General features: G+C 38.0%; 3 protein-coding genes across 10 annotated transcripts; 2 read left to right on the top strand and 1 right to left on the bottom strand.

The window, feature by feature from the left end:
- Positions 1-2,104: 2,104 nt before the first annotated feature.
- LOC132630381 (uncharacterized) lies at positions 2,105-4,275 on the bottom strand. The gene is made up of 3 exons (XM_060345961.1): positions 3,860-4,275; positions 3,077-3,191; positions 2,105-3,025 (listed from the first exon to the last, which is right to left on the bottom strand). The coding sequence occupies exons 1-3, from the start codon at positions 4,273-4,275 to the stop codon at positions 2,105-2,107; spliced, it is 1,452 nt and encodes a 483-aa protein (XP_060201944.1).
- A 1,389-nt stretch (positions 4,276-5,664) lies between these two features.
- On the top strand, positions 5,665-11,588 carry LOC132630515 (F-box/LRR-repeat protein 14-like). Of its 8 annotated transcripts, none has more exons than XM_060346085.1 (3): positions 5,666-7,524; positions 8,283-9,010; positions 9,958-11,588. In XM_060346085.1, exon 3 carries the CDS (start codon positions 10,003-10,005, stop codon positions 11,404-11,406), a length of 1,404 nt encoding a protein of 467 aa, XP_060202068.1. In that variant the 5' UTR covers positions 5,666-7,524; positions 8,283-9,010; positions 9,958-10,002; the 3' UTR covers positions 11,407-11,588. The 8 variants fall into 8 exon arrangements, with proteins under 8 accessions (XP_060202072.1, XP_060202068.1, XP_060202069.1 ...); XM_060346086.1 differs by having other exon boundaries at positions 8,283-8,359; XM_060346089.1 differs by lacking the exon at positions 8,283-9,010 and having other exon boundaries at positions 5,665-5,786.
- On the top strand, positions 6,645-7,514 carry LOC132630382 (uncharacterized). Its single transcript, XM_060345962.1, has one exon. The coding sequence runs from the start codon at positions 6,645-6,647 to the stop codon at positions 7,512-7,514; it is 870 nt and encodes a 289-aa protein (XP_060201945.1).
- Positions 11,589-11,971: the final 383 nt, after the last annotated feature.

The raw sequence follows: 11,971 nt of genomic DNA on the forward strand, positions 1-11,971 counted from the left end.
TCTTGCATATGAAGTGTTTGGATGGCTTTAGAGAACCCTTGAGTCGTGTAGGAGAAATGGGAATGAAAAAAATGAGTTTGGGTCTCTTATTAATATCTTAAAATCTGACCCATCGGGCAATTCTACGCCCATTTTTTACGGACTGTCAAACTGTTTGACGGACCGTCAAAATGGTCCGTAAAACTACCCAGCAAAAATTGAGTTTCTGTGACCATTTTACGCTGGCTTGAGTCAATTTGACGGACCGTATAATTTTTTTACGGACCGTCAAAATGAACCGTAAAACTGCCCAGCAAAATATGGTTTTCTGTGACCATTTTACGCTGGCTTGAGTCAATTTGACGGACCGTATAATTGTTTTACGGACCGTCAAAATGAACCGTAAAACTGCCCAGCAAAATATGATTCTCTGTGACCATTTGACGGACCGTATAAATGTTTTACGGACCGTCAAAATGTTCTACGGACCGTCAAATGGTCCGTCAAAATTCTTCTACTCGGACAGTCTGTCGTATAATGGACATAACTCTTTGCAAAGATGTACGTTTGAGGCCCATAATATACCGTTGGAAAGCTATTGCAAGGGGATACAACTTTAATCAAGGAAGTTTTCCCAAAATCCAAATTAATTGATGGGTTATGGTCGTTGGAAGTAAGACCTTCCATAAACTCACTTGCAAACATGCCTCGTAGAGTGGCTTCCAACTTTTCTTTGACCAAAGACATTTCTTATGACTTAATTGGTTTTCAAAACACTTTCTATAACCCTCATATTGGTTCCATTATATTATCATCTTATGAGTCAAACTTTCGTCCGACGTTACGAGGTGTTACAATGTAATCTACAATATACTATATCCTTTGGCTATTGTAAACTGCTGGTCTATGATCGACCTATCCACGCTCCCTTACATTTACACAGTTTGGGATTTTTTTTCTTTTTGAGTTTGGGGTTTGGGGGCTGACATTTTTTTATTTTGTTATTTTTAATTATTTTTACGAGCTTTACACTTGTGCCCATTCACCAAGCTTCTCATTCCAAAACAATCCCCTTTATTTGTGTGGTCTATAATCGATCATCAACATGGAGGTCTATAATAGACCAAAAATTCTGGCTATTATAGATATGGTATTTGTTTGGTTATTACTCCACTCAACAAACAACATTAAATCAACAGAAAGCAGAAAATATCAAAAGAACACAAAAATCATAGCAAACGTTGATTTCATTAATATATGTGATTTACAAAAAAAAAAAAACACCCTTCAAACACCACCCAACAAAAATAAACTAAAAAACTACTAAACTAAGGGGATGGTTTTTTTTGGTGGGTGGGGGGGGGGGGGGATCCGACCATCGGGGTCAAAACCCTCGAGCTCTAGAAGCACACGCAACATGCATATGATTCTACGATGGTAGTTTCCAACCGCTCACGATCCTCGCCGAGGCCCCTAAAGAGCCTCTAAAAATCATTCCTGAGGAGTAGCACCTCAGGATGTGGTGCTCGATACTGGGGGTGACGTTTTGCACCTCTATTTCTTATCCTTCTCGGCATTGTTGATCAACTTTTGGGAGAGTTTTTGATGAGAGTGATGAGATGAACTTTTCAAATAGGCCCAGGCAATTTATAGACTCATCGCCTCGGTTTAGTGAACTGTCGGCCAATAGATGAGCGACGTGTGTAAATACGAATGGAGGTAGCGTTTAAATATGGGTTTTATTAGACATAACCACAGGCTTTTCGAATTTTTATTCGTGACATTGGGTGGTTCGGCAGTCGCTGGGCTTTTAAAACGATTATAGATCATATACATGGTCTATTGTAGATTAGCTTCTAAGTTTATTGTGTACTATACCTAGTAGATATAGGTTTATTATATACCATTATATAGTTGATTAATATTGAACTGGCATTCAATTCTCTGAAATATTTATTTGAAGAACAAAACACTGCAAAGTACAAGAAAAATACAATGAAATACATTGAAAAATAAATCAAGTTCATTCCTCTCTATTTCGGCACGTTGTTCTCTTGTGGCCGCTTCCTTTGCAAAGTGAGCAGTTGTTTCTCCTCTTTTTTACACATCCTCTGTGCTTAAAATATTATGCGATGCCAGGGATACGATTTATTCTCTTCCTTCCAAGTTTGGGCTCATAAGGAGGTGGAGCAATATACATCTTTGCATACTTCTCGGGCACAACCCATTCAGACTCTGGAGGGACTACATTGATAGTTTCAGCAAATGCAATGATGTAAGATTGAACTTTATACATCGGTGAAGAATACTTGTAGATGCTTGAACCATATCCATTTCCATACTTCAATCTCAAGGCTACCATGGCGTGAGCGCACGGTAATTTCACCAAGTCATACTCTCTACAAGAACATGTTTTATTGAGTAGATTGACTTTGACAGTTCTGCCACTGTTGATAGCGGTGAACTCGTCGGCATCCCTATTTATAATACTGACAAACAAGGAATCGCCCTCAGTCATCTTTTCCCTTAACATTATTTCAGCCGAAGGCACAAATATATTATTTGAATCGCCGATATCTGCATGCCTCTGCCTAAATATTTCAGCAAACCTCCTAGAAATGGAAGTGAATATGGCAGACACGGGGTACTCTCTTTCATCCCTCAATATTGAGTTAAGCGACTCGGCCATGTTTGATGTAGGAACATCGTACATGTTGGCTGGAAAACGTGCCCTGGTCCACTTTTCAAATCCAATCTTAAACTCAAGGCACTGAGCTGCTTCAAGGCTTTTATCCCTGAATTGCTGAAAATGTTCATCGAACTCCTCGTGACCATATGCCTTTGCTGCATTAAAGTATGCATGAAGAGAATCTCCACATTGAAAATTATTTCGGAGGTTTTCAGAAAGATGCTTCATACAAAGTCCATGGTGAGCATGCTCATAGGTCCCGGAAATACCTTTGGCTATGCTCTTGTGTCTATCAGAGATGATGCACAAGTCTGGTTCATCGGCGGTTGTAAACTTGAGCTGCTGGAAGAAGTAGGTCTAAGAATCATCACACTCCTTGTCCACAGCGCAAAATGCAATAGGATAGACATGGTTCTCAGTGTCCTGTGCGACGGCAGACAACAAGACACCCTCGTACTTGTTGTATAAATGTGTGCCATCAACGACAATAACTTTTCTCATGTGGGATATCCTCGAATGCAAGCTGCGTAAGACACGAAGTAATATAAAAACTTGTTGTCATCCGCAAGCCTGATGCAAATTCTAGAACCTGGATTTAGACTTTCAACCATGTAAGAATAAGCTGGTAAGCAACCATACCCGTGCTTCGGTGTCCCCTTAACCCAGTTCTTAGCAATTATACCAGCCTTCTAACACTTCCAGTGGCTCGGTTTACAATGAAACTCCTTAAAAATCGTCCTTTGGATTTCCTTTGTCGATGGCCCTTTGTTTTCAATATAGTCATTCATCAAGACTGATGCAATGACAAGTGTCGAGGCATGCTTATGAAGGCTCATAACATGTTCAACACCACAAGTGTGCTCCCCAACGTACTTGTAAATGTGAACCCTATCCGAGCTCTCATACTTACTACACTGCAACATCCAACGACAATTAGGAGATATGCATTCCACCTTATAGTGTTTGATATTACTCTTGATCGGTACGAAATCGAACGACCTCTTTATTGCTGCTTTCTTCAACAAAATTTTTAAATGTTCCTTGCTATCTAATGTTTGTCAGATGTAAAAATCAGTTCCATCATTGAAGGCATGGTTGGTTTGTGATCCACTAGGCTGCCTATCACACTCTTCGACATCAATATCATGATCATCCACATCCATTAAATGATCACCCATGCTCTCTTTTTACATTGAATTTGCATCAACTAGCTGCTGTGGGGGTAGGGATGGGGGTAGTACTACTGATGTTGATGCTGCTTGAGACCTCTCAACAACATTTATTCTTAAAACAGGTCTACAACCATCAGCTGCAACATCAAGCATATACAATACCACATGCCTATCATTCATTATGAAAGAAAGATGAGCTTTTCCCTTAGTGAGTAGACCATTAATCATATAACTAATGCGCAAGTCGCTGGGCTCACAATCTAACTCCCCGCTTTCCTTTACACTCTCAACCGAATCGTTATACGTACCATTGCAACGCACGACGATCGGCACTGTCACCTTGCTCGCAAAATTCCAATTCCAAAATTTTGGGGTCTCCACCCATTCACCCATGTAATCACCACTTACTATAACATATTCTTCAATCGACGTCATACTAGAGATATAATAGACTATTGCTATGGTATATAATTGGTCGATGACTAGACTTACAACAGTACCAGATTCAGACAAAAAAAAAAACAGCAGGGATACAACTCTTTTAATGGAGAATTGACTCCACAAGAGGGTTTAGAACCCAAAACGAACTCCACAACTAGTAGATGTGGACAAAATTTGCACCTGATAATTGAGCTTTGACAACAATGGTGAAAATAATTAGAGCTTCTTTTCAATGATTTCTAAGAGGTTTAAGTTACAATGACTGAAGTAGGGAAGAAATCCGTCGTTTGGGACTGATTTTTAGATGAAAAGCCGAAAATTTGGCCGAAAACGGGATCGGAAAAGTGCAAAAAATGGGGAGCCTCGATTTTTGAGGTTTTGGGGGGAACAAAAAAAAAGTCGGCTGCTCCAATTGGGGTAATTAAATGTTGGTGGTTGGGGGCTGTTTTGTATTTTTTAAAACTGTGGGTCTAGGGTTGACAACTTGGAAGAATTCATTTGATGATGTCATAAATAGTGGCCTTTTAGCCAATTCTTTGAAACTTATGGCCTTTTACCTAAATAAGTGTTCAGAGTGGCCTTTTAGCAAACTCCCCCCAGTTTATCTAGCAGAGGGATTCTGATTATTGTTATTGTTCTGCATGAAGCCGTTAACGTAGAAGAAGAGTAGTGAGGAATATCACGTTTGATGTTTAGCAACAAACTTATTAATTTTTTTTTGCCTCACGTTTGACCTTTGCCTGAGTGAATAAGAGTAATATATTAGAGCCACGATAGTCAATCTGAGGGCAATTCTGACTTTCATAGTTTCCTCCTCCCATCATCTTGTGTCGAGAAATGACAAAAATGGTCTACCTTTAGTAGTAGGTTCAAAATAGTCGCTTAAATATCATATGAGCCGTTTTAGTCCTTTTAAGTTTGTACACTTTTGATCTCAATAAGATAGTTACCAAAGTCTGATGGCTAAATTTAACTAGAACTGTGAAAAAAATATTTAACCATAAACACCAAAAATTTTCGTCAAAATCACAGAACTGTAACATAAAAGTTACACTAGACAAAAATTAACAAAAATCGCACCTTAAAGAGTTATACCAGACTTTTGAAATAGACCAAAAATAACATAAACTGCAAAAACTGTACTTCCAAAAGTGAGTTCTCCTTCAAAAAAATTCAATTTTCACCAGTTCCGGTTAAATCTAACAATCGAAGTCTGATAAATATCTTGCGGAGATCAAAAATACTCATTTTAGAGAAATTTAAAGGACCCAAAATTGCTTAGATGATACTTAGGTTACTATTTTGAACATACTACCAAACAAAAAGGACCATTCTCGTCATTTTTTCTCCTATGTAGGTGTCTCTAAAGTCTAAAACCTTAAACTGAATTGCCACGTTTGCTCATCTCTCTATCTTTCATTCATGCCATATCTCTCTGGATCCCTCCACTCTAATCTCTCTTTCCTTTTCATCTACCATCTCTTCTCTGTAATCAAGTACAGCACGTTGAGTTCAACCTCTTTGTTTTCTTCTCTTTTTAAGTTCTTGATTTTGTGTATCTATTTTTGTGGCAATTTATATTCTAGGCCATGTCCCCCAAGTAGCAATTACTATTTATTTTGATTTTCTTTTTGCCGGGAGCTTTTAGAATCAGATATCTTTTCCAAATATTGTACTACTAGTTTATTTTCAAATAATAATTCTTCATGTAGGACAAAAAAGAGATTAGTCGCTACAGCTTGTTTGGATGGTTGTTACCTATCGTATTGTATTGTGTTGTTAGTTTAAATATTTCAACAACATATCCAGTGTAATCACATAAGTGGGTTCTGGGAAGGGTAGAGTGTAGGCACACCTTACCCTATCTTGGCGGATAGAGAGGGTTTCGATAGACTCTCGATTCAAGTAAAGCAGAATTAGTTTAAATATAATGTTTTTTTTTATAGTTATTTAAATTTTATTATACCGTATTGTTAAATTCATCGTTAGGTGACGACGAAAAGTCTCATTTATGTAACAACTGATTTGGTGTGATTACGTCGTTACCTTACCTTTGTTCTCATTTTGTCTTTCGCTTATTATTTAATAATTATATTTTATCTTTTAATGTACTTTTTTATGATAGCTCTACACCGTACTATACTTTTTTTTTTTAAGATTTATCCTTCAAATTGCTGATGTCTGACATTACATTATGTAACGACGGGAAACGAATCAATCTATCGAAATATTGTATTCATCAAAACAATTCAATACAATCAACACAACACAATACGATCGTGAAACAATATGTAACAATCCCGCTACTTTAAAGAATTTCTCTTCTTCGGAGAGTGAGAGGAGGGGGGGGGGGGGGGTTGTTGATGCTTCCATTAAAGCTAGTACGATCATTGGTTTCAGGAGATGCCATTGCCAATCCCACCCGCCTTGTTAGCTTACCCTTTCATCAGAGTGATCACACTGAGTTAGATGAAAATATAGCCTTCAGTAGCATGTGTAGCAAAGAAAAGATCGCTTTGATGCTCTTCGTTCCTACCAAGGAATTGGTGAAGGATTCATATAGACTGGCCACATTAGCTAGAGATATTGGCATGGATCTTTTCCCAAACCCATCTCTTTCTCACATCATCTTCTCATGGCCCCGCACACACTCCTCTTCTTCATCACCATATGTGTCTTTGTCTTGGTCATCGGCTTCCCTCTTATCAAACGACGCCGCTCCACTCCCCTTTCCATCTCTTGCCACTGCGTCTCTGTCCAACTTGCGCCTCTTCGCTAATCTCTCAAAGGGCTTTTTCAAGTTGGTTTTCATGAAATCTAATCACAACCCATTTCATGATATCAGTAGCTATTCGAGCAGTAATAATTGGGATGTCACAACCCTTTCGTTGGTTTCAAAGAACACTGGGGTTAGAATTGATTCTATGGATCGGTTTTCCAAGGCTTTGCTTGGAGTAGGTTGGACACTATTTAAGACTAAGACGAGCAGTGATTCTAGGGATAAGCATTCAGTTGTATATCGGTATAAGAAGCTAGATTTAAATAGAGTTCATTTTAGATGGCCATATGAAAACGAAACTGGGATTTGTTCAAGTCCAAGTCCGAGTCCGAGTCCGGGTGAATCTTGTAGGGTTAGAGAATTGAGGCTGCCCCAATTGGACTTCAAAAATGCACCTTTGAGGATTTTGCAGTACATTCTTCTGATGACTGATGACGTCTTCTATCTTACATAGTTTTTCTCAGGTGAGTTTTTCAATCTGAAAGTTAATTACAGTAATTACTTTTTCCCTGGTAGGCTTTCCTTTCCCGTTAAATCTAGGTTCAATTTTGGTTATTCTCTCTTGCATTTTATACACATCTCTTTTGAACATTTAATAGGATCACGAATTATGATTTGCTAGTTTAGCACACTTTATTTGCTTCCCCTTCCCCTTATCAATCTCACTACTATTGTGCTAGTAATATCGTATTCCTCAATTTTTCTACTGCTGTTGTTCCTTTTTACTTTGGTTATCTTTACTATTTTATTGTCAATACTTTTCTCTTCTTCATTTTTTTTTTCAACATAGCTTTTTTCTCTTGTATATTTCAAACCTGTTTTGAAACGCTTTTCTCGAGCTGAGGATCTTATTGAAAACAACCTCTCTTCCTTACCCAAGGCAGGGTTAAGGTCTACGTACACCCTATCCTCCCTAGATCCCATTTATGGGATCACACCGAGTATGTTGTAATAATTATTCATTTAAGACCTTTTATTTGTCTATTGCAGGTTTAACTAGAAATTGTGAATGCAGTCTAGAGAATTAGATTCGTTTACGATTTGTTCATGGCTCTTAGCTTTTAAATCAGATTATTCTTTTAAGAGATATGCTGTTCTTTTTTTTTATCATTTTTTGGGAGTATGATTTTATTTTGATTTGTAGTGAGTTTTACTTGAAAATGTTTATGTGGGTTTTCTATGAAGGATTAATTGAGATTTGTAATGTCTAACTTCTTACTAGGATGGGAGCTGCTAGAGTTGGTGAAAAGAAAAAGTGAAGCGTCTCTCTTGCACATTTTGATGATCGAAGAAGAATCCGTACTTAGAACAATAGAGCTTGTGTCTATTTATAATGCATTTCTGTTTCTAGAAAGAAGACCTGTGATTAGATGTTTTCTATGATTATATTTGAAGATAGGTTGACTCATCCTGGTTAAGAAGACAAAAAACATAACTTTGTTAACTAATGATTATGAGTGTTATCATGTCAACAGTAAATATTTGATCATCTTTGTCTGTGTGTTGAGTGCGAGCGCGGGAGATAATCACGCGGAGAATCAACATCATTTTCTAATGGCATAATACATAGATAGACACCTTAACTTGGCTCAACTGGCAACTAAACACCACAACTTCGAAAATGCACATCTAGACACCTTAACTTAGTTTAAGTTGGCCCCGTAAACAACCAAACTTTGGAATGCACAATTGGAGAATGCAAACCCAGAAAATTATGTTTGTGGGGCCAAGTTAAGGTGTCTAGAGTTGGGGTTTAGTTGCCAGTTTAGGCCAAGTTAAGGTGTCTATCTCTAAAGAGAACTTTAAATGCAATCCACCAAATTGCAGATATTGCTGAAGAGTTTTCAATGTTCAAATGCTTTTTCATGTGGGAGGTGAAAATGTTGTAGAATGGCTAGAAGAATAAATCTGGGACACAAAGGCCCCTTGTAAGGTGGCCTGTTTCTCATGGTTAGCAGCCCACCAATTTTGTTGAACGCATAAAGATTCGATTAAAGTTATTTTGTACGTAGTTCATTTCCATCTAATCAATCGGAAGTTCCCTCCATCTGATCTCTTCATTAGTTTCTGAAATCTTACGTTCAGGTTATATCTGATCTATACATAATGAAGTTTGTAATTTTTTACGTGAATTTCCATGTAGAAATGTGAATATTTGGTTGATGCTTGTTTGTATTCCCTTTTATAAAGGAAAGGTTTTTTTTTTCCTGAGTAGTAAGGACTGAGAATTTTTTTCTTTCTTTTAATTTGTTAAGGTAAGCTTAATCTGTCTCTTTTATTATATTAATTAATGATTGGTTTAATTTTTCGATTATGCTTAATTTTATCCTTTTTTTTTTTGTCTTTATTTTTTATATTTTTATGGAGTTGATGGCTAATTGTGTTCTATAACAATAATAACAACAACAACGTGGGGTTTAGGGTGGGTAGAGTGTATGCAGACCTTAGCCCTACCTCGTAGAGAGAGAGAGAGAGGCTGTTTCGATAGACTTGATGGCTAATTGTTTGTATCTGATCTGAATTTCAGAAGTTGATCTCCCCCCCCCCCCCCCCCCCCCCCTTTTTTTTTTTTTTTGCTTGAATTGGCATGTAGAAAATTGAGTGTTATGTTCTGAAACTGGCAGGCTGATTTCTGCCTTTGTTTTCCCTGTAACGAGAAAGGGGGTTCTCCGAATAACAGGGACTTTAACATTATGCTCTCCTTTTTTGTTGGTTCAATCCAGATCCGCCTAGTTATAATGTTAGTTGGTTTAATTTCAACAGTTTTCTTGGTTTTATTCATTTTTGTTTTCTTCCAAAGAGATACTATGGAGTCCCTACCCCTTCCCCCGTGATCTCTTTCATTTGATTTTGTAGGTTAAATTTCTTTTTGTTAAAACTAGTTTTATGCGTTTCAGGTTGTTACTGTATTACTGGATTGACGATATAGAAATCTGATCCAGATGGATAATTTACCAGCTGAATTACTTCTGGATATTTTGGAAAGGATTACAAGAACTGCTGATAGAAACTCTGTATCCCTAACTTGCAAGCGCTTCCACAAATTGGATAATGTGCTAAGAATATCTATGCGCGTAGGCTGTGGTTTACATCCTGTCTGCGATGCATTAACTGCTCTATGCAGCAGATTCTCTAACTTGGAGAAAGTGGAGATTATTTACTCTGGTTGGATGTCTAAGTTAGGGAAACAATTGGACGATAACGGCCTTCTCATCCTTTCAAGTCGCTGCCCTCTTCTCAAGGACCTGACATTAAGTTATTGTACTTTCATTACAGATGCTGGTCTCAGTTACTTGGCTTCTTGTTCGAAACTTACATCCTTGAAGTTGAACTTTGCTCCGAGAATTACCGGTTGTGGCATCTTGTCTCTTGTTGCAGGCTGCAAAGCCCTCAGTGTTCTTCACCTGATTAGATGTCTGAATGTTGGTAGCATGGAGTGGCTAGAATATCTTGGAAAACATGAAATGCTTGAAGATCTCTGCATCAAGAATTGTAGGGCGATTGGAGAAGGTGATTTGATTAAACTTGGACCTACTTGGAGAAAATTGAAGAGACTGCAATTTGAGGTTGATGCCAACTACAGATACATGAAGCTTTATGACCGTTTGTCAGTTGACTGGTGGCAAAAGCAATGGGTCCCATGTGAGAACATGCTTGAACTTAGCTTAGTGAACTGTGTTATCAGCCCCGGGAGAGGGCTTGCATGCGTAATAAGGAATTGCAAGAATTTGGAAAAGATTCACTTGGACATGTGTGTTGGGGTAAGGGACTGTGACATATTGTGTTTGGCCCAAAAATCAAGCAACCTTCGATCAATCTCTCTCCGGGTCCCATCAGACTTCTCCCTTCCTCTGTTACAAAACAATCCATTGCGGTTAACAGATGAAAGTCTAAAGGCAGTGGCTCAGAATTGCTCCCTGCTTGATACGGTTAGGTTGTCTTTCTCTGACAGGGAGTTCCCCTCGCTTTCTTCCTTTACATTAAATGGAATACTTATGTTAATACAAATATGTCCAATAAGAGAACTTGCTCTTGACCATGTGTATTCTTTTAATGATGTTGGACTGCAAGCCCTTTGTTCAGCACAATATTTCCAAATCTTGGAACTTGTAAAGTGCCAAGAAATCACGGATGAGGGCTTGCAGCTTGCTGGCCAAATTCCTCAATTGTGTATATTGCGGTTGAGGAAGTGTTTGGGAGTGACTGATGATGGGTTAAAGCCTTTTGTTGGGTCTTACAAGTTAGAGTTGTTGGTTGTGGAGGATTGTCCACAGATATCAGAAAGGGGTTTTCAAGGAGCTGCAAAGTCAGTCACCTTCAAGCAAGATTTGTCATGGATGTACTAAGCTTTTCCATTTATAGATATTTTACCAGATGTTGTACAGGTTAGGTTGTGCTGTCTATTCAACCTGTTGTACAGTCACTCGTTTCTTTTTGTTTCATAACAATTCTATAATCTGCATCTCAAAGTTCCCTTTTTTCCGCATGTTGCATAATAAATGTTAATCCGAGTGTCTCTTCCATTCTCTATGAAGCCTCTTGTCACTACTTTCTGCTACTATTTGTATATCTTTGTGGATTAAAGGTGCCCTACTTGAATTCTCTCTACAACATGTTTAAAATGAAATTGATACATGAATGACGGAAGTTGCTGTGAGATTATTATCAGACTGTTTCTAAACTAGTTGAGCACTGCTGATACAATTCATTACGAGGCTAGGAGACCCACGAATTAGGCCAATCATAGATATCATAATAGTCATCTGTCTGTTGTGCTGAAAAATTGAACATTTTCCTTCTGGAATTCTCATCATCTGACTTAGCACAATCTGAGAATTCAACATCATGCCTAGAGTTATTTATGAGTATCATCCTCTTCCTCTTCATCAGGGGGGTCTCCAGGGTCTTTAA

Source organism: Lycium barbarum, chromosome 3 (genome assembly GCF_019175385.1).
Source record: "Lycium barbarum isolate Lr01 chromosome 3, ASM1917538v2, whole genome shotgun sequence".
Lineage (NCBI taxonomy): Eukaryota > Viridiplantae > Streptophyta > Magnoliopsida > Solanales > Solanaceae > Lycium > Lycium barbarum.